The sequence below is a fragment of the Strongylocentrotus purpuratus genome, unplaced genomic scaffold (assembly GCF_000002235.5).
Source record: "Strongylocentrotus purpuratus isolate Spur 01 unplaced genomic scaffold, Spur_5.0 spur5_scaffold_20, whole genome shotgun sequence".
NCBI lineage: Eukaryota > Metazoa > Echinodermata > Echinoidea > Camarodonta > Strongylocentrotidae > Strongylocentrotus > Strongylocentrotus purpuratus.
Window position 1 is genome coordinate 12,990,191 of NW_022145606.1, and position 26,431 is coordinate 13,016,621.

General features: G+C 37.7%; 1 protein-coding gene across 1 annotated transcript; it reads right to left on the reverse strand.

The window, feature by feature from the left end:
- Positions 1–1,140: 1,140 nt before the first annotated feature.
- On the reverse strand, positions 1,141–25,550 carry LOC590341 (splicing factor 3A subunit 1). Its single transcript, XM_030992785.1, has 18 exons — positions 25,463–25,550; positions 23,246–23,466; positions 21,808–21,846; positions 20,569–20,726; positions 18,809–18,933; positions 17,793–17,952; positions 16,340–16,493; positions 14,714–14,862; positions 13,397–13,603; positions 12,388–12,523; positions 11,288–11,389; positions 9,997–10,166; positions 9,170–9,234; positions 6,946–7,029; positions 6,213–6,499; positions 4,802–4,989; positions 2,842–3,015; positions 1,141–1,371 (listed from the first exon to the last, which is right to left on the reverse strand). The coding sequence occupies exons 2-18, from the start codon at positions 23,364–23,366 to the stop codon at positions 1,270–1,272; spliced, it is 2,421 nt and encodes an 806-aa protein (XP_030848645.1). The 5' UTR covers positions 23,367–23,466; positions 25,463–25,550; the 3' UTR covers positions 1,141–1,269.
- Between the last annotated feature and the right edge of the window lie 881 nt (positions 25,551–26,431).

Genomic DNA, 26,431 nt, shown 5'->3' on the forward strand with positions numbered 1-26,431 from the left:
GCCTGAAAACCTTAGTAATATACATGTAGAAACAGACACAAATTTCAGAAGTAATTTGAAAACATAATCCATTTAGTACTTTGTAGGATCTCACAATTGTGGAACAAGTGCACCATGAATTCCATTCCTACTGTATACTGTTCTGTTAAGAGCATAGAGACATACAATCATCCCTGTGTGGAATGCGCTATAAAAAAATGTTTAATTATTATCATTATGTACCGGTACGTAAAAGTGATCTGCAAGTACGATGTCCTCAAAGGTCCGAATTCACAAAGCAAGGTTTGAGCTCAAACCTCCTTTTGTTTCGCCAAATCTCCTTTTGTTCTTTACAAACCAGGTTTGTAAAAAACGCGTAAAACGCGTCATATGACGTACGAAAACCAAGGTTTGTCGACAAACCTCCTTTGTGAATTCGGGCCAAAAAGTCTGCTCATTATAATTTCTTCAACTTGGTGATGGAGAGCAGATGAAATGGTCTCCTCAACACTCTGTCATAATACACCAGTTTACGGTTGTGTGCGCCATATTTTAAACAAAGCAAATGACCTAGAGGACATGTATTTATGCGTAAATTGAGATTGCGCCCATGCAAATTATGATGATATCACTGCCTACGCGCTGCATTGTGCGCGCACATCATCATTTGCATGGGCGCAATTTTAATTTACGCATAAATACCACTGGTCAAAGGTTATTGGCCCCGCTTCCGGGGCCAATGACCCGAGGTCTACTGTCTGCGCATGCGCACTGATACAACTGTAAACTGGTGTATTGCTTAAGTGGTAAGAAGATATTGTGAACTTGTAAATAAGTATGGTGTCCTTAAAAAGTCCTTGAACAGGTCATTAGAATTCCTGTGACTTGATGATGATGAAAAGAAGAATGTATGGTACTCTCAACACTCCTTTATCTATTACGTCTGAGGAGGTACAAAGGTATTATAAAATCTTAAATAAGTATGGTGTCTTAAAACAGTCTACTCATAAGGAACCATTAACAAGTATGGTGTCTTTAAACAGTCCTTTAATAAGAACTTTCATAACTTGATAAATTTCTACAAACTTGGCGATGAATAGCAGGTGAAATGGTCTCAACACTCTATTATCTTTGCTTGGGGGGTGGTACAAAGGTATTGTAAAAATCTTAAATAAGTATGGTGTCTTAAAACAGTCTACTCATGAGGAACCACTAACAAGTATGGTGTCTTTAAACAGTCCTCTTATAAGAATTTCCATGACTTGATAAAAAGTAGCAAGTATGGTATCCTCAACGTCTCCTTCCTCCACGCTCTTTGAGCTGGAGCTGTACGACGGTGCCGTGCATGAAATTGTAGAAACCAAGCGAGTTTGAATCCTTGATGAATAAGCTCTGTTTAATAGCGGAGAAAGAACGAATAAAAGAAAGATAAATACTCAAGATAATATACAATAATTATAATATAGTGGAACATCATTGTAAAGGGCTCTAATATAATGAGGTATCTGTTAAAGGGAAAGACTAGTATTCATTGGAAACGCCCCATTTAAAAAAAAAATGAAATGGAAGCTCTTATTACCAATCATGTGAAAGAAAATGTTTTGATTAATACATGATGATAACAATTCTGCCGGGAAACCGCCTACTAATTGATACATAAGCTAAATTAGTTTATCTATTGGTATGTGATAGATACCCTGGGTAAATAAAACATTATTATTATTATAGATAAAACGCACGTGTCGCGTACGTGTGCGTAGTCGCAAAAACATCTTTCTGTGTACGGTGCAAGAACCTTGCAGTACATACCAATACTTATATGCTTGATGATCAACCTTTTCTGATCGATTCCACAACGTTTCTTTCACAATGCCATCGCATGACCAGAACTGATCTTTATCTTTAAAACAAAGTGATTTTGCTGGTCACAGCTCTTTATATTATTTTGTTTTTGTACGCTGATATAACAAGATTCATGATATAACAAGGTAATTTCCATGGTCACAAGGTTCCACTGAAACAATAACACTAACAATTACAAGAAATGTACACTTCATTCACACAGCCATTCAAATTATTAAAGGGAAATCAGACATTAAAGATAAGGTTGAGTTCTTGGGAGAGGTGAAAAGTAATTTGTGAGCGCTATCATTGTTATTATACAAGTGTGGAAGAACATCAGAGAAATGTGTTCCCTGAAAAGCACGGCTCTTCAAATGCCTTCATATTCTGAATATAACAAGTAACAGCTTTAAAATGAGGCATGAATTTTATGCCACATGTTTTTGTAGTCCATTACATTGTGTACAGTGCTTGTTACTTAACCAAGACTAGGCCAAATTTCTTATCATTTTGATGACTCCAGAACCTTGCAGTACCCACCAATACTTATATGCTACACGATCAATCTTTTCTAATCAATTCCACACTGATCATATGATGAACGAATGAACGTGAGTTGTACAGTCAAACCTGTCTATAGCGACCGCCCAAGGGAACCACAAAAAGTGGTCTTTGTCGACAGGTTCCTTTAGTACATGTTTCAATGAGAAACCATTTTCAAGGGGAACAAAAAATGTGCTTGTTGTAGACAGGTGGTCACTAAAGCAGGTTTGACTGTATAAACCATTGATGTCTGCTTTTGACCATAGCAATTGGCATTTTTATACAACTCACTCCTAGATCCTAATCAAATGATTGGTCATGCGGGGTCACATGTGATTCATTTGATTTACCGAGACTTTCACACGGTTTTCATGCAAAAGCAAGCAATATTTTCCAGTACTATCACACATTTTTTTCGTGCATGTATGTATGAAAATGCCCATTGCTATGGTCTACGATGAAGGAAACTTGACCCACCTCGTGCTGCAGCTTCTGTTTTCCAGCAGGGATGCCGAGCTGCTCGTGGAGTTTAGCCTTGATGACCGACACTTGATCGGTCAGGGGCATGTTGAGGGTGATTCGCTGACCGTGCAGCTTCCATTCCGGCTTGTCTTGGACCAGTGGGCAAACCACATTGAACATAACAGAACCCTGCAGATTAAATAAGAAGCAAATGAATGAGGTCAAGGTTAGGGGTGGGTATTTATTCTTAAGTAGTAGACTGTAGTAGCAATAATAATAATAATATCTAATTTTTGAGTATTCAGATAATGTAAATAGATAGCTTCCATTCCAGCTTGTCTTGGACCAATGGGCAGACCACATTGAACATGACAAAAATGCTTGGTTTAACAATGTTAAGTCTGAGATGCACGGCCCTACGTGTTATCAGTGTCTGTGATATGGTGTAACATTGAAGCCCCAACAAAATTGTACTTTAAAATGATCATGAAGTGCCTCAAAAAAGTAAAAATCTTTGAGTGACCGGTTTTACCAAACTCGTTTTCCCCAATAGACTGTAATGTTATGAAAACCGTTTGGCAAACAGTTTTCAAGATTTCATTTCATAATCTGAGACAAAGTTACCAGATCCCTTTAAATGAGAAGAGAAAATGAGATGGAGATGAACAGATCTGTAAGGGGAAAAGGGCACTTTCATCACTCAACTAGTGGAAATACAATATTGAACATTACAGAACCCTGTAAATTAAATGAGATCGAGATGAATGAACAGAACTATTTAGCAAAACTAATTGGGACAAGTTTCACTTTCCCAAAAATTGTATAAAGGTTTTAGGGTACATGTATTCATATTTGTCAGTGTTGAACTAACAGAACAGACAGAGGACATGAACTGGAACAGAATTAGAACTCTTAAAGCCCCACTGCACTACAAGTAGTCAGAGATCCATCTATACACAGAGTTTGGCCAACTTGGTTTCACTGGGTCATAACATGGCGTACATTCTTTTGTTATGTGATTGCCCAACAAAGCAGTAGTCGCCATATTGTGCCCCACTCTAACCGGGTTGGCCAATCTCTGTGTATAGATGGCTCTGACTACTTGTCGCAACTTGTGCCCTCTATATGGCAAACGGTGCCTAATCGGTACCCCTTGGTCCCCTTTTTCTTATGTTAATTGAGAGCTTATTTGATGAGATAACCACCTGTCGATGACCATGCAGGGAGGTCTAATCCCTCCTAATCCCTCCTGGCCAAAGCAATGCAATTAGGCTTTAAGATTGAAAGAATAAAATGCAACAGAAGAGATTAAGGCATGTTGAGGGTTTCTGGCTTTTCTTAGACCAGCGGACACACCACAAACCTCAAAGAAGACACATGTCTTTATTTACTTGATAATCATCCTAATTATTTAGAGAATTTCCTAAACTATGAAAACATGACCCCAACTCAACTTTATCTTTAAACCTAGCCTAAAGTTTGGTGGCCTTCAAGAATATGGGCCAAGAAACCACTTCTTAAAGCCTTTTGTACTAGTGTGGCCAGGAGGGATTAGACCACCCAGCGTGGTCACTGACAGGTGGTCATATTCAAATAATGATAATAATAATTATAAAATGCATTTGTATATAAATTATAATTGATGAATTTGATCATCAATTACTGCTTAATGTAGACCCAAGGGCAGTCACGTATTCCGTTCTTCATAGTATTGATTCGGGATTGTACGCAATCTCACAAAATCGCAATCCAACTTAAAGGCCATCTGTACTAGTGTGGACAGGGGGATTAGACCACCCAGCGAGGTCACTGACAGGTGGCCATCTAATCAACTCAGCTCTCAATTAACATAAGAAAAAGAGGATCATGAGGGACCAACGGGCATCGCTTAGGCATTGTTTTCTATATAGAGGGAGCAAGTAGCTACAAGTAGTACAGTGGGGCTTTAGAAGAGAAGATGACAATCTTGACTGACCTTATGTGTAGCAAGGAACTGTTCTTCTGGGATGAGATCGTCCTCCGTTTTCTGCCTCTTGGACGGTGGTTCGTCCATGCTCATGTCGGGTCTCGGAGGGCCACCTCTTGAAGGGGGGTCCGGTAGCACCCCTCGCATCATCTGAGGGGGACCAGGGGGTGGCATGGGAAGGCGGCCTCCCATTGGACCTACAGAGAGGAGGAAAAGTCACATATTAAAGAGAGTCACTCGTCAGTTTCCATGTGCAGAAGGCCATAATTCGCTGACAGCAGACTTGGTGGATAATAAAAATCATTAATGTGTGTACAGGTATTAGGCCTGCACACAGCAAACCCGTTGGCCAATCGAGAAATACCCGCTCGTCTATCAAGAGTCTTCGGGAGACGGAAAAGTGAGATAATGACTTTACCATGTGGGGGAATGGGTGGAAAACGCAGTACGCTACATAAGGCCTGGTGGTCATAAAACTTATGGCTAATTCTGGTAATTGACAGCACCTCTTCTTGGGTAAACACCCAAACGGTGTTGAATTCCCCATGAGAGCTAACTACTGAGTGTCTTTCAAATTGTCAGTACAACTACAGTCAAACCTGTCTATAGCAACTGCCCAAGGGAAACACAAAAAGTGGCCTTTGTAGACAGGTTCCTTTAGTACATGATTCAATGAGAAACCATTTTCAAGGGAAACAACAAAATGTGGCCTTTGTAGACAGGTGGTCTTTGCAGACAGGTGGTCACTAAAGCAGGTTTGGCTGTACAAGAAGTGATAAATTGTGTCTGGAGGTTCTAAATCAACTGACTAGGTGTGTACACTGTGTCATTATGTTTGATGATCGGTCTTTCTGTGATCACTGTAACCACCATCAATAATACCATGTTCACCACCATCATCATCATCATCATCATCATCATCATCATCATCCTCATCAACATCATCGCCATCATCATCCTCATCCTCATCACCATCATCATCATCATCATCATCATCCTCATCACCAATCATTATCACTACCAGCATCATCACCATCATCATAATCACCATCATCAACATCACTATCAATCCATGTACTGTCGTCATCATCATCATCACTATCACCACCACCACCATCATCATCATTACAAAACACTATCACCATTGTCACAAGTATATCGCTAACAAGCACCACAATCACCATCAATAAAACCATCATCATCACCAACAGCACTACTACCACCATCACCACCACTACCACCACCAACACCACCATCACCATCACCATCACTACCACCACCACCACCACCCCCATTACCATCACCACCACTACCACCACCATCACCACCCCCATTACCATCACCACCACCACCACCACCACCACCACCACCACCACCACCACCACCACCACCACCACCATCAACATCCTCTTCCACCTACCTTGCATCCTAGCCTGGGGCGGCATGCCCATCCTGGGCGGTCCCGGGAAGGGGTTCATGATGGGTCTGGAGGGTATCTGCATCAGGGGCGCGGCAGGTGCCCTCACCATGGGCACCTGCTGGACCAGGGGCATGCGAGGGGGCATCGGGGGAGGATGCGAGGGGGCCTGGCGGGGTAGGGAGGGGACCATGGGCGGGGTGGGCCTGGGAGGGTGAGAGGGTGGTTTGGGAGGATGCGGTGCGTCCCTGGTCTTCTGAGGTCCGATGCGCTCCTTCTCCTTGTCTGGTCTGTCAAGAACAACAGAAGATAATTGAAAAATTATACATTTTTCAATAATACAATGAAGTAAAATTCATAATTGTCACCTTAGTTGAAGCTGAGTTTTGCAACTGACCCTACTTGACCTCGAAGTTAGGAATATTTCACTGAATGCATCTTTACGCCCTCCCTTGAAATAGGGCTGCCAAGGAACCCAGATCCAACTTCAATTCTGTGTGCTCTGTTTTAAGTTATTCTTAATTTTCTTCATAATCCTTATCCGTTCGCCCGTAGAAAGACGGATAAAAATTATTGAGATCTGGTTTGTCAAGTACAACAAAAATAATGGAAGAAAAACAATTGTTTAGCATGACTTTGAAATAATTCTGTATGTAAACAGTACCAAAAACATCATCATCATCATAATTACTATTTGAAAATAAGCATAAGTTTTAAAAAATAGAAGGAAACTTACAGAAGTCCTTTTGATTTGTGGAAAGCGTTTATCTGGTCCTCCAGTGTTATACCTGCCTGTGCCTTCCTCGTAGTCGATTCCATGCTGCAAAAAATCATAAATATCATAGTCGTATCAAACAGAGCCAGCCAATAACCCTTTCAGGACAGGGTATATTTGTAGGGCTGAATTGATCACTTTGTTCTTCAAATTGGCAGCAATTATCATTCTTCTTTTATTGCTACATTTTTAAGATAAAATTGTATGATATGAAAATGATGACATAGGCAAGAATGTTGTCCAATTGTTAAAAAAATTGCAAACTTGATCGAAAAAACAATGATTTTGAATCTTTCAACGTCTTGCCAATTTACAGATCTTAAAGCTTAATTTCCTATACATGCTGCAACTCATGCAATAAAAAATGAGTGCAGTATGTGTAGAAACATTTCCTCTCTCTCGTCGTGCATCTGAAAAATTTTGCAAAGAATCATAAATGAAGTCAGACCACTATGATTGGCTTTGTTTTCATGACGAAAAGAGAAGAGACTCGACAGCATTGGTCAAAATTGTACAGTTTGTGGAAATGATTACTTAATTAATGAAGTGGCATTGGAATTTAAACTTTCTTTTTAGACTGATGTCGGATATATTTGTGAAATATTGACTTCAGCAATTTAAAATGCTGAAAAACAGGTGATACCTATGGGGCAAAACCAAAATTTGGGTGTTTTGAGACATGGCGTGTTGTAAAAGGTTGGATGGTCTCAACGTGTTCGGGGGACCTCCCTGCACAATTTCTAAGTGGACAACCTTTGCAATATACTACTGGATATAACTACTGTTGTACAATTCTGGGGATTACTTTTTAACAGCACCTCATTTTACCATGTGTAAGGTGTCATATGAAAGACCATTCAATTTCCTACAAGATGATACCTCATTCAATAGGTTTCGGGATGATTTGCTTACCAATCTTGAGCCAAAAATGTGAAGAAAAAAAATTTAACCAATTTTTTTTCAAAAATAAGAATTGCACCAAACTACATATTTCTCCATATTTATTTGATTATGATGCTAACTGACTTGAAACTTGCTTAAAACTGTTCAGCACCCAGGGGGCCGTTTCTCGAAACCAACTCCATGACAGTCATATCTTTGTCGCCGACCTACGGAGATGTCATGAAGTGGATAAACCGTTTCACAAAGCCATGACAGACATGATATCGATATATCGCGATACTAGCAGCTCAAGAACATAGTCTTTGTCACGATCCATTCGATTTATGAAGAATAACCCAAAACAAGTTTTGGGGCTAAAATTGTTCAAAAAGAAATATATACATATAAATTATCCTAAAATAAATAATAAATAGGGTCATTATCATATTTCCATCATTAAACGATTTGCATATTTCTGTAAAGATTCTTAAATTGAAGAAAAACCCGTGAGTATTTTTTTTCGACAGTCGAATCAAAAGTTAGTTGAAGGATACCGTACTGTGATAGTTTATCAATACGTACTTTTTTGTTTATTGTGACGAGGAATTTTAGGCAAAATGTCTTTTCTCAGCCAGTTTTTATTCTAGAGTCTCATAAATACTCGATATATAATTGATTTGATATTGAAAATATAATTTGGAAGAAGTAATTAGAGAGGGAATAATAATGCACATAGGCCCCAAAGGTATGACGGTATCCTAAGAAAAGACTATGGATCGACTATGGAAAACGGTGTGTAACATTCTTACCTCTCTTATTTATATGTTATAGTTTAATGATTTGTGATTTAATTTTTATATTCAGCTTTTTAAAGTTTCTGTATAATTTTTATTCTCACTTTTGTACATTTGCATTTCACATCCCAGAGAATTACGTACCAAACTTGTCTATATTTTTCTCAAAATGATAGTGAAACTAATCGTCCATTTCGCGGCCCATGGAATGGCAACAAACTGACTTGTGATGGCGCTTTACAGCAATTAAAAAGATATGACAGGTTCGGAGCAGTGACAACTCGCTTGTCGCGGAAGTTGTCGCTCATCTTGGCAAAGACGGCTTCGTGAAACACTTAGCTGACAAGTTGCGTGACAGTGTCGACATGTCGTTGATCTTGTAGTTATGACGGTTTCGAGAAACGGCCCCCTGGTTGATATCATATCCAAATTTGTAAAGATACTAGTAAAACTAGTAAAGATAGGCTTTAAGATACCAGAGCTCAAGATTAGCTTTAAACACATCTTACCTTGCACTGTGTCCATCCCAGATGACCTTCTGTTTGTTCTTATCGTCCTCTTCTTCTTCTCCAATCTATAAACAAGAATAATAAGAAGATAATAGCAGTGATGGTGAAATATCAAAAGTAACCTTGTCTACCCTTTCAGAGAAAACACACCTTGATCAATACTTAGCCTTTGAAATTCCACACCAAGCAAAAAAAAAATTCTGAGTAAAAATCTTTGTACTTACACTCTTTAGGGTCATATCTTTGCCTCTAGAAAACCACCACCCTGTGCATCCCCCCCCCCCCCCACTCTCCGCTCATGGCGCTGTACACATATTACCCTGGTTCTAAGCTGCCAAAGTAGCTAGCGCTCAAGCATATCAGGTACAAAATTACACCTGGGTGGAGAGTGGCAAATGTAGATTAATGTCTTGCTAAAGGACAAAAAAGCCACGGCGGGACTTGAACCCTGAAAGTTGTGAGTACCATTTTTCCAATCTGTGTTTCAATGTCGCCCTCTCTGAAGATATCTGTTCTCCTCTCTGCAAAGTTCTTGAGACTCTCCTCGATGGCTAGCCCAGGGGCGTAGAGAGTATTTTACAGAATTCTGTACAACCTCTACTTTGTCTTTTATTCTACCATTATGATAGTATTTGAGAAAAAATACCTTCTTTCCGATCTGTGTTTCAATGTCGCCCTCTCCGAAGATATCTGTTCTCCTCTCTGCGAAGTTCTTGAGACTCTCCTCGATGGCTAGCCCAGGGGCGTAGAGAGTATTTTACAGAATTCTGTACAACCTCTACTTTGTCTTTTATTCTACCATTATGATAGTATTTGAGAAAAAATACCTTCTTTCCGATCTGTGTTTCAATGTCGCCCTCTCCGAAGATATCTGTTCTCCTCTCGGCAAGGTTCTTGAGACTCTCCTCGATGGCTAGCCCAGGGGCGTAGACCTCCTCCTGAGCCTTGGATGACATCTGACGGCTTCTCTCCTCCACCCATCGCGGGTCCAACAAACCTGAACAAGGCAAAAACAAACTCAATGATAATAATCAATACAATAATAATGATAATAGAGTACCGAAGCTGTGACATCATAAAAATGTATTTTTCGAATTTCTCAATTTTTTCTTCATTTTCCGAAAGAGCATCAAAAATAATGTCTAAATGTTGAAAAACAATTGAATATGTTAAGTATTCGCTGAGATATGACCATCTGAATAAATAGTTTTCCTATAGGAACTCAGTGTTATAATGCCCTGGCTCGTAATGTTATGAACCAGAGAAATAACACTGAGTTCCCATAGGCAATCTTTTTATTCAGATGGTCATATATAGGCCAATACTTAACCTATTTAAGTGGTTTTCGACAATTGGACATTATTTTTGATGCTCTTTCGGAAAATGAAGAAAAAATTGTGAAATTTCAAAAATAGATTTTTGATGACGTCACACTTCACCACTCTATAATATCAATAATAATAACAATAGGCCTACTAATATTATTAGTAATAATAATAAAAGCAATAATAACAATAATAATAAGAATCATAATGATAATGATAACAGTAATAACATCAAAATACTACAACAATAATAATAATATACAAAATTATTATAATAATAAGGAGACAGAGGAGGAGAAGCAGAAGAAAAAGAAAGAAGAGGAATGCAACCCATTTTAGGGATCAGAGACAAGAAAAAAGAAGAACACAGAAGTACATCGAGAGATAATTGTCTTCATCTACTGCCTTAAGAATGTTTTAATTTCAGAGTTTTACACCGTAGTGGCTGAAAGGACTTGGTAACATTGTTCAGATGAGAGAAAGACATTTAAGTGTTGACAGATTTTTAATAGCCTGTTTTATGTCTTTTTTTCATGGAAAATCGGTTGGGAAAATTCAAAATGGTTGGGACAATTTACTGTTAATCACTGTTAGAGGGTGTTGCACAGTGACGCCTTCAAAGAAAACCATAGATATCTTTGTGGTTGGAGAATTTTGTGCAGGAACTTTTGCACGTCAGAGGGTTAGTACAGCAGAAGGAATTTAATAAGTAACATTTTATACAAAAATTACGCAACTTTTTCATCAACCTTCAACAATGTTACTGAGTCACTTTAAACTTTGTTCAGCTTACCAATGCGCATGTGTTCTTGCATCTTATCTGCAGCGATCTTCTCTCCGGTGATGGGGGAGATGAGGTACTTGGTTGTATCCCCCGCCTGGGCCTGCTTCGCCACTGAAGGTCAAAGGTCAAAGAATATACAAGCTCAAATATATTAATATAAGGTGTATTTGTCCTTGTATCTTCTTTGACCTTGTATTACATTTGACCATGTATTGCAAGGTACAAGGTCAAACATAATACAAGATCAAATGTAATACACGGTCAAATGTAAAACAAGGTCAAAGAATATACAAGCTCAAATATAATATAAGGTGTATTTGTCCTTGTATCTTCTTTGACCTTGTATTACATTTGACCTTGTATTGCAAGGTACAAGGTCAAACATAATACGAGATCAAATGTAATACAAGTGCCAAATATAAAACATGGTCAAATATAAAATAAGGTGTATTTGTCCTTGTATATTCTTTGACCTTGTATTACATTTGACCTTGTATTGCAAGGTACAAGGTCAAACATAATACAAGATCAAATGTAATACAAGGGTCCAATGTAATACAAGATCAAAGAATATTCAAGCTCAAATATACTACAAGTCAAATATAATTGGAAGAATAAAAAGTTGAGAAGCGTTCCTTAAATTCCTCTTCACGCAAAAAGTGGTAAAATGCAAAAAAATACACCTGTAACGAAAATAAGATGAATAAACATAATGCACTTCAAATTTCTGCATGTTCAAAAATGCATGTACATGTAGATAAATACACATAGTGATCTTCATTGCATGCAGCTATTTTTTTCACCTCCATCATTTGTGCATTAACAAATAAATTGATTTGATTTTGCTGGCTAAATTGTCAGTCTTCTTTAGGCAGTTTACGGCACCAGGTGTGAAGGGGCTCCAGTGCCCGTTTCTGTTGTTGATGACAAGTTTTATTCAACAAGGCCTAGGTAGAAATCTATGTCAGTTTTATTTTGGATTACAGTCTTTCTTGAGGAGGGAGGAGTGGGAACATGGGCATGAGTGTACATATACATATACATGGCAATGCACCGTAAGCAAATTAACATGTACATGACTATCAATGGGTTAAAGAATATAAACTTACATTTTGGATTGTAATCTTTCTTGATGATAGCCTCTCCCAGCTGAGGGGGGAGGGGTGGGAGCATGGGGGCGACTTCCTTGGGGGGCGCTGGGGCAGCCTCCTTCTCCTCATCGCTTTCATCCATGTCAGAATCCGACTGAAGGTGAAAGATCAACAGAGGTCAAAGGCTAATTAATTATAAAACAACAGGGTTTAGTGACCATTCCTGACAACATACAGGAACAAGTGAAAAGGTTTACAATGGGAAAAACAATAACAATTCCAACAACAATGACAATACACCAGGATTTTTTTTTTTAATCTTTAAAACAAAAGATGGCATATCTGCCAACGTTTCACAGCAAAAAATTTGGAATCTCTCAAAGTAAATTAGGAATACTGTCTGTTTTGTATTGTATACTTTTCACACAGAATATTTCAGAAAAACTCGGGTTCAAAAGAATAGCTTGAAGGACAAAAATTAGGATTTCCTCCAAAACAGGAATGGTTGGCAGTTACGAGATACATGTAGGTGTAAAGCTGCATTATAAAAATTTTATTACAAATTATAGTTAAGTCAAGTGCACTAGGCTTTTTTTTAGTACAAGTAATTCAGCGTGTCAAGTGATAAGGCTTTAATAACTGGTTTCCTCGGGTACCCTGAAATAGCACATGGTACAAATGACTCTAGATATCCACAGATCTTGTATGCATGGAGAGTCCCACTTTGCACATGTTAGACTAATCACTGACAAAGTGATGGAGGTGTTTTTTAATACTCTGTTTGCCCTCTTGAGAAGAATACTTCCACCTATGTTCCACAGAATGTACCGTTTGTGTATATTAAAATGAATAATGATTGTAGACAAACTTTCATGAACACGTATACAGCATTTGTCTCAATGGGGTTTTCCAGTTTTGTAGAAATGAACTTATCTGCTCATAGGCAGACTTCAACTGGCTTATGAACAAAGGGGACACTATCATCTAGCCTTGTAATGGACAAAAGCAAAATGGCTGCTCCTCTTACCCCTTCTTCCATGTCTTGAACCTCTGTATTAAGATCTGTGGTTTTCGGTCTTTCTTCCCCTTCATCCTTCTTTCTCTCCTCCCTCGCTTTGTCCTTCACCCTATCCTCCTCTTCTTCTTCGTCCTCTTCTTCCTCATCTTCGTCGTCTTCTTCTTCATCATCGTCTTCGACCTCCATCTCAACGTCCTCATCTTCTGCGAGCTCCTCCTACAAGACAGGGTCAAAGGTCAAGATAAGGTTAAAAGTCAATACACCAGTTTACAGTTGTATCAGTGCGCATGCGCAGACAGTTGACCTCGGGTCATTGGCCCCAAAATTGGGGCCAATAACCTCTGACCTCTGGTATTTATGCGTAAATTAAAATTGCGCCCATGCAAATGATGATGTGCGCGCACAACGCAGCGCGCAGGCAGTGATGTCATCATTATTTGCATGGGCGCAATCTTAATTTACGCATAAATACATGACTCCTAGGTCATAGCTTTGTTTAAAATGGCGCACACAACTGTAAACTGGTGTATTTAAGAACTGGTAATGATTTTACATTCTGTACCCCCTCTGGTAAAGGTAGGATTTCATTTTCATTTCATTTCATTTTTATTTTTTCATTTCCAACAAAATACAATACATAATAATGAATACAATGTAAAATGTATACAAAACATAGTTACATTTGTAATAAACAAATCTTAATAATAATCTATACATTTTAGGAAGACAAAAAATAAATGTTTAAAATTTAACTGCATTTATATATTTATAGTATTGAATGCTCCCCAGGGAGTGGATAATGTGCATGTATAGTGTGCGGGTAAGCCTAAATCCAATGACCGAGGAAATAATCCAGGGGGGGGGGGTTACTCACATATTGAGACATACGGGGGTGTGCTGCTCTAATGGGTCACTTTTTTGTAAAAAATCTCTTAACATGGGTCCGCTTTTAAAAATTTCATTTTTTTTTTTTTGCATTGTGAAAAATGGGCTTTACTTTAAGAAAAATCCCCCTAAAATGACCCTTAAACATGGGTAGGGGTTTTGAAGCTTCAGCGGCACACCCCCGTCCAAACCAAATCTGAGTACGATGAGGCGCTATGGCTCGGTGGTAGTGCAGTAGTCTCGTAACCAGGATGTCCCGAATTCGAAACCAAGTCGATGCGCTAGTGCCCTTTGGTCAGACTTTAATCCTCATTATCAAGTCCATCAAAGAGAACTTAAAGCAATCGGTCCCGTGGTTGCTAACTTACAAGCATACACATGCTTTTCTTTAAATAGCAGTAAGGTGAAACAGACAAACAAACAAACAAACAAACATCTTACCCCGAACTGCTCGTATCTCTCCTCTGCCAGGATCCTGGACCCGATCTCGCTGGGCTTGAGAGGGTTGGGGAACTGGCCCTCCTCGTCAGGCTGGTAGTCCACTGTCTCAACCACCACAAAGTCATGCCAATCAATCTGAGAGTAATTAACTGTAGAGAAGCAACAGTGAGAAAAAATGGACAGAATATTTTAAGGGATTGGGTATCTTTGCCTCAGATTCTAAACAAAATCCTGGATATAGCTCATGCTGCAATCATAATTATAAACCTTAAGGTCAGTCAGGAATCCCATGTCTTTTACAAGCCGATCGCATTATGCCAAGCATCTCAGATTTGTCAAACTGGAAACATTGTTAAGCAATACCTTTAATAATAATAATAATAATAATAATAATCTTTTTAAAGTCCACTTCAAATTTTATTAAGTTAAACTGAAAATGGAAATTCTTTTTGCCCAATTGATCGTGAGCCCGGCAGCCACTGAGCAGCGCCAGGTCGACGTTGCTCTATCCCTTATTGTTGAACGCCAAACAAGGTAGCAGCAACTCTCGTCTTTTAACGTCTTTTGGTATGACGCGGCCGGGGTTCGAACCCACAACCTCCTGGTTGTGAGGCGGACGCTCTACTGACTGAGCCAACACACCGGTAAGCAAATGTCATTATGATCTACGGAAACTGTTTTTTCTTCCATAATAAACTATCGAAAAATGTGAATTCCGAAGATTTCTGATATCTCTTGAGAGACCAATGGTAAGAGCAACCAGTGGCATGAATGGCCTGCTATAGGTCAAGTCCAACTTAAGTCGATCTTAGCCTTTGTGAAACACCCCCCTGATTAGCTAAGAAATATGTATTGTTCCTCCGCTAAGATCCTAGACCAAATTTTACTTTGTTTGTGAGGAGGGATTACAATAGACCCTCCTCAGGCTGGTAATCTAACGTCTTAAAGGACAAGTCCACTTGAAAAATAACTTACTTTCAATAAAAGCAGAAAAATCAGACAAACCAATCAAAAAAAGTTTGAGCAAAATCAGATAACTAATAAGAAAGTTATGAATTTTTAATTTACATGAAAAACTTTGAAAATCACTACACAAATTGGCAACTCAACTCATGGAGTGGACTTGGGCTTTAATGGCCACAAAATCATGCCAAGCAATCTAGGACTTAGCAACTAAGGAGAATGGAACTAAAGAAAAACTTCAGGCAATGTTACTTTTGGCCATTGTTTTTTTTTCAATACTTTTTTAAATTTTGATTTCATTAAATAAACAAAAATTAACCCCAATTCTTCACTATAAATCAGTTACAAGTTTTAAGAATAAAGCAATGTTATCAAGAGGATGCTTTAATCAGGGGTTATAGTGAGCACTAAATCAACCACAACCTCAACTACTCCCCCCTTGAGTTAAAAAAAAAATTTCAGGGGGAAAAAAGGGCATCTAACAAACCCCCCCCCCCCCCCTTTTGAGTAAGAATATTGGGAAAAAATTAAGAATATCAGGGAAAACAAGGGAAAAATCAGGAAAATAGGGGTAAAATCGGGAAGAAAAAAAATGGGGAATTTTTTTTTTTTTTAAATTAGGAAACCGATTTAAATCAGGTAATTATCAGGCCTGTTTAATACCTCTTTCTCTCTCCCTCTCCTCTTCATCCTTCTTCCTCAGTCGTTCCTGGTGTTTCTCCCACTCCACCCTGTGAGACACCTGCTCCATGACAACCTTGCGTGTAGCGCCCTCTTCTGTCAGCTTCTCATGCAAGTCTTTGGGAGGAATCAACACCTGGTTGGAAAAAGAAAACAAATTAGAACTCTTGTTTTAAAGATAAATTTGAGTTCTGGTCATGCGATTGCATTGTGAAAGAAACGTTTTGGAATCGATCAGAAAAGGTTGATCATGCAAGGCTCTGGAATCATCAAAATTATAAGAAATTTTTGTGCAGTCTTGGTAAAGTTACAGGCACTGTACACAGAAAGATGTATATGGGACTACAAGAACAAGTGGTGGAATACGTCCCGATGCCTATGATGTTGTATGCCATATTTAGAATATGAAAGCATATGAAGAGCCATGCTTTTCAATGAACATTTTGTTTCTGATGTTCTTCCACACTTGCATAAAAACAATGATAACGCTCACAAATTATTTGTCAGCTCTTGCCAGAACTCAACCTTCTCTTTAACTCTTATCCTGCCATGGTGAATACAGCCTGGTACCACAGGGCTAATCCCCATTGTGCCAAGCCTCAAGTCCCCGTGCCTAGTTAATTTTGAGATAATCGGATTAACACAATGGTACTATCAATAGCGCGTGCGAAACACTAGGCACAGTGCAATGGGCATGAACAATAACTGCTATTACGAATGGGAGCATGCATGCACAAAGCAGATAAGCGGAAGCTCGCTCGCATGAATGAAGCAACCAATCCATAGCGCTCCATCACTACTCAGCTGATCAGATGCCAGATTTCAGTACATGTACACTGTAGCTTAAAACAGTTATTGTAACTTTTATTGATAACATGTTTTATGAAACAGACCCCAGGTGGCTTCAAAACTAACCAACCAAGATTAGGTTACCGGTAGTTACAAGTTTAAAAATACCTGGCAGATAATGATAATTGTTTAACAGCTGGTAGGTATTGATCATACCCAGTTGTACATATACATGTATTTGTACAATTTGTGTATATTTTTTATTGATGTCACGGTCATAGCTGACTTGCTTTAGTTCAAGTCAACTTTGTTCAAAATTACATAATTAATCAGATCTTTTCTCTTTTCTTATTTTTTTTCATGTTCATCGCTTCAGTTTCTTCCTTACAAAATGGTATTGTAAAATAAGTGGATCTTAATATTTAAACAACCATATACAGCTAAACCTGTCTATAAAGACCACACCAGGGAGACAAGAACAGTGGTCTTTATAGGCAGGTGGTCTTTAAGTACAGGTTCATTTAGTACATGTTTCAATGAGAAACCATTTTCAAGGGAAGCAAAATATGTTGTATTTGTAGACAGGTGGTCACTAAAGCAGGTTTGACTGTACATGCTTACTTAGCAGTCAACCCTTTGTATCTACCTTGATGTACTGTTCAACCAGCTTTGTGAAGTAGTTGAACATGCTGTGTTGAGGCCTCAGGAAGTCAAAGATGTAGTTCCTCTGTTCTCTGTTCATCAGATTGGTCAAGAACTGACCGCCGTTCCGGGCAACGAACTGGGCGGTCAGCTTCACAACATCTCTGGATGAGGTCAAAAGAAATCCAACAGAAATCATTAGCAACGCTTGACTTTTATTCAATCTACATATGGATCAGCATTTTACTTCTTTATTTGCAATATTATTTATCTGAAGAAAAAAATATAAAAACTTTCCAATCTTTTCAGTTTTCCTGGATAATGACATTTGCAGAAAAGATTGATTATCAATTATTTATATACATGTATGTTCCAAATATGTTAATGAAAAAGGAAAAACAAAGTGTGAAAAAAAAGTTTTGGTATGACCTATGAAATATAAAGTTGAGTTCTGGTCATGCGATTGCATTGTGAAAGAAAAGATGTGGAATGGATCCGAAAAAGTTGATGATGTAGCATGTATTGGTGTGTACTGCAATGTTCTGTAGTCATCAAAATCATAATAAATTTTGCCCAGTCTTAGTAAAGTAACAAGCACTGTACACAGAAAGATGTATATGGGACTACACAAATGGTGTCGGGCTTTATACTTACCTTGATTTCCTTATCTTTCTATGCTCATTACTCAGCCAGTATACATTTTCTACCAAAATTGTTTGGCAAATGATATTTATTTGTAATCTTGAACATTCAGTGTAAGTTTTGTCTGATTCTGTGAGAATTCATTTTCTTTTTTTTTACCAGAACTCAAGTTTATCTTTAACTCTGTAACCTTGGATTACTTGATCCATTTAATTCCAATGTTATTCTTGTTCATCCTTTGTCTAAGGCGCCTTGGATTAAATACCATGCACGAGAAGCCGCGGCGTTTTAACCTAAGAACGCACGCGGGAAGGCTGCATACTCTTGTCTGTACTTCAATAAGGCCAAATGTGACAAGTGAAGAGAAAAAAAACTTACAGATCAAACGCATTGATGGAGGGAGGGTCTGATACAAATTCAAATTCCGGTGGGGGTTCCTTGGGTACGATAGGTTCGACCAAGAGGGCAGGCTTCGGCTGGCTGGCCGTCAACTGTAGCTGGAGCTTCACAGACAAAATCAGAAAATAAAATCACAAAAATGTAATTCATAGAAATGTAAAGGAAATTGATATTGTTGACTATTTTAGATTGTTTCTCCAATAACGTGCAAACTTTAAAGGCATAGTTTAACAATGTTAAATCTGAGATGCATGGCCCTACGTGTTATCAGTGTCTGTGATATGGTGTAATATTGAAGCCCTAAAAAAATTGCGCTTAAAAATGATCATGAAGTGCCTCAAAAAAGTAAAAATCTTTGAGTGACCAGTTTTACCATGCTCATTTTCCTCAATAGACTGTAGTGTTATAAAAACCGTTAGGAAAACAAATGTTTAAATGTTGTTTTCCAATCATAAATATCTTGATAATCAGACAGGCGATCGGCTTGTAAAAGTCATGGGGTTCCTGACTGACCTAAAGGTTTATGATTATCATTGCAGCATGAGCTAAATGCAGGATTTTGTTTCAGAATCTGAGACAAAGCTACCCAATCCCTTCAACTTACATTATTCACTGATTTCAAATTTTCTATATTTTCTACCAGTTCATCTTGTAATAGAAAGGTTGGGCTGCCATTTTAAAGGTACTATGTCCCATTTGCAGGCCAAAAAAATGAAAAAGTTAAATTCCAACTGCATTTGAAAGATAATACTAATTTAGAACTTCCCTAAACAAGGTGGGGCTTGAAAATGTCTTTAAGTGGGAAAATAACGACTATTAGTTGTCAAATCGACTTTAGGGCTATAGAGCCCAAACGTAATAGTCTTGATTTTCAGACAATTGTACCGAAAGGTCATACGTTTTATGCTGCACAAAGATTCAATCAGTTTAATCTTGGCCATCACAAGAAGTGGGTTATTGATGTAGACAAATACTCATGTACCCTTTACAACTCTTTTCATGTATGTTATTACCAAAGAAGAAAAAAAGCCAGTCAGTCACTCAATAGTGTCTGACAGTGAAGTCTAGCAAGTAAACGGGTTTCCTTGCATAATTTGAATATGAGGACACTGCTAACGTTTGAATTTCACAGATAGGACATGACATATTCATAATTCCTGCAAAGTTCTACAGAATTTAAGGTTGGCTGCAAAAGGGATATAGTACCTTTAAAAGAAGGTTTAGAGGTGGTTATTTTACCCGACTGCTTAGAAAGCATGAGTGCAAAAGGTTTTGAGTTCTTGTACAGGTACATATATGAAAAAATAATTTATATTTATATGCACTTTGACATTCCTTTTATTCCTGAGTGATCCAAACCAGACATTTGACAAGTCTCTCCATAAGATTTAGATAGAGCCTTTTTGTCGTCGGTACTCTACCACGTAGAGTGAATGCCTACTTTGGTTTTGTGAATAAGTTATGAATAAACTGCTTTTGATTCCCACCGTGGCCTTCTGCACAATGAAACTGACGTCCCTCTCCCTCTGCCAACCCTTCACAGCAATAAGGAACTTCCCAATGCAAAATTAGGAATAAAGTTTATTTTGTATACTTTTCAACTTTTCACACAGAATATAATATAAAAAAATAGGAATCTAGGATTTAAAACAATAGCTTGAAGGCAAAAAAAGAAGAAATCATCCCTCCAAAGTAGGAATGGTTGGCAGCTATGCTCTCATTTAAAAATCTATTCTTACCTTGAGTGGCAGGGCCCCGGAGGGCTCGACGGCTTTCCCCTCCTGGAATTCCTTGACCTTATGCCTATAGTAGGCATGGTAGGGATCTCCAGGGTTTAAGAAGTTGAACTTGGAGTTGGAGATCTCATTCTGACGGATCCTCGATTCAAACTCCGGTCCTGGAATAGAATAGCAAGAGAGAAACAAAAAAAACATGTAATATACATGTACGTGTATGTAAGGCAAATCACAAATGTACATGTACATGTACATGAAACAGTACAATCTCTACTCCCTACCATTCTAACGGGAAACATCTTTTAAAGAGAAGGTTGAGTTCTGGGAAGAAGCGAAAAATAATTGGTGAGCGTTATCATTGTTTTTATGCAAGTATGGAAGAACATCAGTTAAAACATGTTCCCTGAAAAGCATGGCTCTTCAAATGCCTTCATATTCTAAATATGACATGTAACAGCGTTAAAATCTGGACAGATTTTTATGCCACATGTTAATGTAGCCCCATATTTCTGTGTATAGTGTTTGTAACTTCACCAAGACTACAGTATGTCAAATGTCTTATCATTTTGATGTTTCCAGAACCTTGCAGTACACACCAATACTTATGTACTAGATGATCAACCTTTTCTGATCAATACCACACTATTTCTTACACAGTGCAATAGCATGACCAGAACTCAACGTTATCTTTAAGAAATGAATGAATAAACTGCATTTGATCCCCAATATATTTTTGCATATATCTATTATTGCCTTATTTTACAATTTCTCATTGTTTTTCATCTCTCTTTCTTTTGATGAGTTCTACATACTCTCCTTGTAATGTGATTATAAAGAATTATCTCATGCCACCTGAATTATTATCTCCCTGTGTCACAATATAGTTATCATAGGAGAGATATACCAAAGGCTTCAAGAGTATTCAACCATTTCCTGAAGAAGGTTAAAAATCAATAATGTGTACAAGGGATTGTCATGGGGCTAATCAATACAGAAAATTGGAAATTTTGCAAAGCCGTTGTGTTGTAAAATGCAATCCTTATATCAATCGGTGCCTTTTTTTGTGTGCATAATACCAGTATTAATGTTTAGGAGGATGTGGAAATACCAGAATTAGTTTATCATGAGAATGAGGAAATAATGTTCGGACTTAAAATGAGTCAATGGTGAATAAATTCATTATTTGTAATTTAATACTGACTAATTTTTCCTTGTGAAAAAAGTGACATAATTTATGCTTACCATTTCTGGCCACAAAACTGGCGGTTTTGTCCACAATATCTGAGCGGTGCGTTCAGGAAGGACAACTAATACTCTCATAAAACGTGGTACGCTGCTGAAAGGGAACATTAGCGATATTACAATGTGTACATCTACAATGTACAGACTGTGACACTTTCATCATGGTAATGCTTACAGAGAAATCAAACCTCAATAGCAAGTTGCACTGAATTAAAAGCAGACACTTTCAAAGGAAGCAAACAGGTGGAATTTTAAAAAAAACACTGCTGAATAGAAGGCAAGCTATGCAGGTTGTACATGTAGGTACATTGTTTAAAGTTGGAATCATAACAAATGAAAATAAGTCTGATTTTGTTTGAATTTTCATTCCCCCTTTTTTTTTACTTGTCTGTTTTCATCCAATTCAACTCCTTAGAAAGGTTAGATCACCCTTAAACATCCTCATTTTTAGTTATTGTACAATGAATTTAGGGAATATCATTGCCTTTGAAAAGGACTCTGAATGCCCTGCTATTTGATATTGACACAGGAAACGATATTGAGATAACAGCATGCAATACAAGTACAAGCATCAACAACTTCAACCGGTACATGTACATGTTTAACTTTAAAAGTACAATAGAAATGAAACTGCTACTATTTATATCTTGCTTGGGCAGAAATTAAAACATTAATGGCAAAGAGGATGTTTAGCTTTTCAAAATAACTTACCTGGCTCCATATACATGTCTTAAACATTATCATTCAAGGATTTGGAATTGATATTTGGGAAAGACTTATTTGGTTCAGGTCAAAAGTCAGAACCTACAAATACGTAAATATGTCAACAACTATCCAATTTTTCAAAACAATCTACTCTACATGTACATGTACTGTAATTAGTCCAAACTTTATATCATTTTGAAGGGAATGATATGCGCTGTCAGAATATATAGATAACAAATACACTACAGCAAGATCAAGGTAACCAGACGCCTCCAAATGTGAGCATTCAAATGTATTCAACTTTTTTACCAAGTGTGTCAACTTTATAGATTTCATATTTTCTTTATGAAAGGAAATGGACTATTTGTAAGGTAAACAAAAATACTTGACACAAAATTAAAGATAAAGCATTCTTTCAGTCCCCATGAATATGCTCAACTTTTTTATTCACAAAGGAGGTTTAAATTTAACCCACAGTTTAAACCCTCATTTAAATAACCCACTCAAGTGCAAGACAAGGTACGCTTATTTTTTGCTTAATTTGTAAACCATGGGTTATGAAAAAGAGGGTTTAAAGTATGGGTTATAAAGCTAAACCTCCTTTCTGGATTCAGGCCAATATGTCCACAAAAAATCTCTATGAGCTGATTAGGGATCTAAGGGGCATTTTCCCTTGAAGTACCCCACATCCTTTACTCTATTTTGCTTTCCCACATTTACAAGTTAAGGATACTTCTAACTTCTGGTGGAGGGTAGATGATGCCGACCATTGGCTTAGAGGCTGGAGCCTCTGACTTCTCTGCTGGTTCATCGACCTCGGACGGCGTCACCGCCGTGGGGATTAACTCAGGCATTCTTTAGTTTGGGGCTGGGACTGTGTCTCACACAAATATGTAGAGTCCCTTCCAAATTAGAGGATTACTCCTGAGGATGGAATTGATGTTTGTTTGTTTTCTGTAAAGAGAAAATATGATATAAACAAGTTGAAACAACAGGTATTATGGTTCGAAGGTGATAGCATTTTGACATGTTTAAAGATGATGACGATGATGATGATCATGATGGTCATGATGATCATGATGATCATGATGAAGTTGATGATGATGAAAATGAGGAACAAGAACAAGAACAAAAGAAGAAGAAAGAAAGGCAAAGAAAGGCAAAGAACAGGAAGTAAAGAAGAAGCAATGGGAGAAAAAGAAAAAGAAAAAATGAAGAAAAAAGAAGGAAACGAAAAAGAAAAAAAAAGGAAGAAAAAAGAAGGAAAAGAAGAAAAGAAGAAAAAAGAAGGAAAAGAAAAAGAAGGAAAAGAAAAAGAAATGAGAAGGAAAAAAAAATCAAAAAATGAGAAGGAAAAAAAGAGAAGAATAAAAAGAAGAGAGGAACAACCGAAAAAGACTTTCATGCCAGTCAACTACAATTAGGGTGTCTGAACGATTTTTCAATTTTCAATTTGGGATCGTTTTTCACCATTTTTGTTGGATATTGGAGTAAAAAATGTAATCAGAATAATACCTTTCAAATTTCAAGACTCACCGATGTTTCTATCAAAAGATACAGCCCCTCAAAAACTGTGCAATATTCATAGCATTTTGGTCATAATGGACAGAAAAGTGGTTCACGCAGAGTTATAAATTCTGCTCAAAAGCTGCACAGCTAATGCACAGCGCGATATGCAAAGCGTGGAGCAAGGGTATTTTCAAACTGTTGTAACAAATGATCCCTTGGGACTAGAGAAAAAATAAGTGCATGGATATATTCTTTACAGCTGGCCCAACTTATCCCTCGGGGGGGCAGTTCGTGAAATTGGTAAATCTCCGAGTTACCATGGAAACGATGTTTAAATCGTTGTTTTGAGCAAGATATTTTTAGAATTCCGGGGTGGCCCCCTATGGGGAATATGGAGAAAAACCTGCTCTTTCATATGACACCACATTTATTGAGTTTCACCTTCAGGATCATTTGTTATAAAGGTTTGAATTTCAAATTTTTCATAAAATCATTGACCAATTCTGCTTGGTCGCGCAATGCATGTAGACCACATAGGGATGTGTGCAATCTCTATGGGAAAGATTTTAGCACACAACATCGGGTGCGCGATCAGACACCCTACTACAATGAATGATGTCAACATTCCAACAACAAAATACAAATTATACAAGAAGTTTCATTGATTTTTCCTTTCTAGTTCTTCTTTACTCTCCAGATGCAGAGTCTAGATCTACATGTAGGCAGTATTATCACTCAATCTCGGTTTCTTCTTTCTCATCCTCATCATCAATGACTGGAACACACTTCCTGAAGAGGTAGTCACTGCTACCACGAAGAATGCCTTTAAAGCCAGACTGGATCGAGTATGGAAGGACAAGCGTTTCTGCTCCCCATATGAGTAGAATACCCGATGCAGAACTGAGCCAGACAAACTAAACGAGAAGACACCCAACTACGAGAAGGAAGAAAATGAAATTGAACTGGAAGCCTGACTGCTGAGAACACAGCATTCTTCCAGAATCTCGGGTAAAGGTAAATTCTTTCTTTCTTTTTTTTCTTTCATTCAAACAATTGAAATTCTTAGTCAAAATTAATAACTTCATCTGGTTTCCTTCGAAAAAGCAACAAACAAAAATTGAACTGCAACTAAGAAATATATGCATAAAATAATGTTCCCTCAACATTCAAAATGTTCAAATATTTCAATGCAATCATGCTGAATTTATCGAACGAGTCTACCGCTTGCGCTTGTGATCCAATCGTGGTGATAATGCAGCCTATAGGGCCTACCTCTACACGACATGAATCTCAGTAGGTCGGACAGAAGAAAGCAACATTACACATGCACACATGCAAACAGCGTTTCAGCTTAAATAAACTTCAACAGAACATGTAACGGTATTCGACTCTCTAGTAATGTCACAACCACTCAAAGCAGGCACCACATTTATGTACTCACCAACAGAATAATAATCCTACCGAAGTGAAATTCTTTACATCTTGGTTTGCATCTTGACAAAATTCAACGAATGGATGGATGGATAAACGAATATAAAACGAAATAGCAGAGCGCCCTCTTCGTTACATCACGCTTTGATTTCGCGTATTGCGACCATCGAAATCCAAGTAATGTTTTATTTTATAAAGATGCATCTAGATTATTCTTACTTTGTCTTTGTTTTTAATTGATAGTTTGATACCATAAAATCCAGGTATAAATTATCTCTCAAAGTGGTGATTCTCCCGCCGGGATATTATGCATTGTTTGTTTTCACCCTCTCAGCACCCCCCCCCCCCCCCCCCGTTGAACAAAAAATAACTAAATAAAATAAAATAAAATTGAAGGAGGTTTACCCCCCCCCCCCCCCCTGCGTACGCGCCTGCATGTGCAAGTATATGTCGTGCAACCAGGGGTGTTTCACAAATACTGACTAAATGTCAACGTTGTTTGTTTGTTTTTATTTCCGTATAAAATCATCACAACATACAAATACATACATAAATGAGATATACGGCGGATAGCCCATTTTAGGCGTATCAACAAAATACGCCTGTTCTTCCATGGGGTCCGGATAAAAAGCTATTACATAAAAATCAGGTATTTTATACAATCATGGGTAAATCAGAATTAAAAGTATATAAATTCAATATAAAAATTTCATTAAACAAAACATAAACGATATAACTGAACAATTGAATATGTATAATATATTTTCGAGCTAATAAATTCAATTTACATTTAGAATTCATATTCAGTGGATTTTATAAGGGATGATACAGAACCGCACGAACCCTGAACAAATAAAGTAAAAGGAAAGAGGGGTAAACAGATTATTGAGCACATTTCTAAGATACTGTGCAAAAAGTTGTCAGATTGGATTTGAAATTTCGAATCGTGCAAGTACTACGGGTATTAGCTGGTAATTTG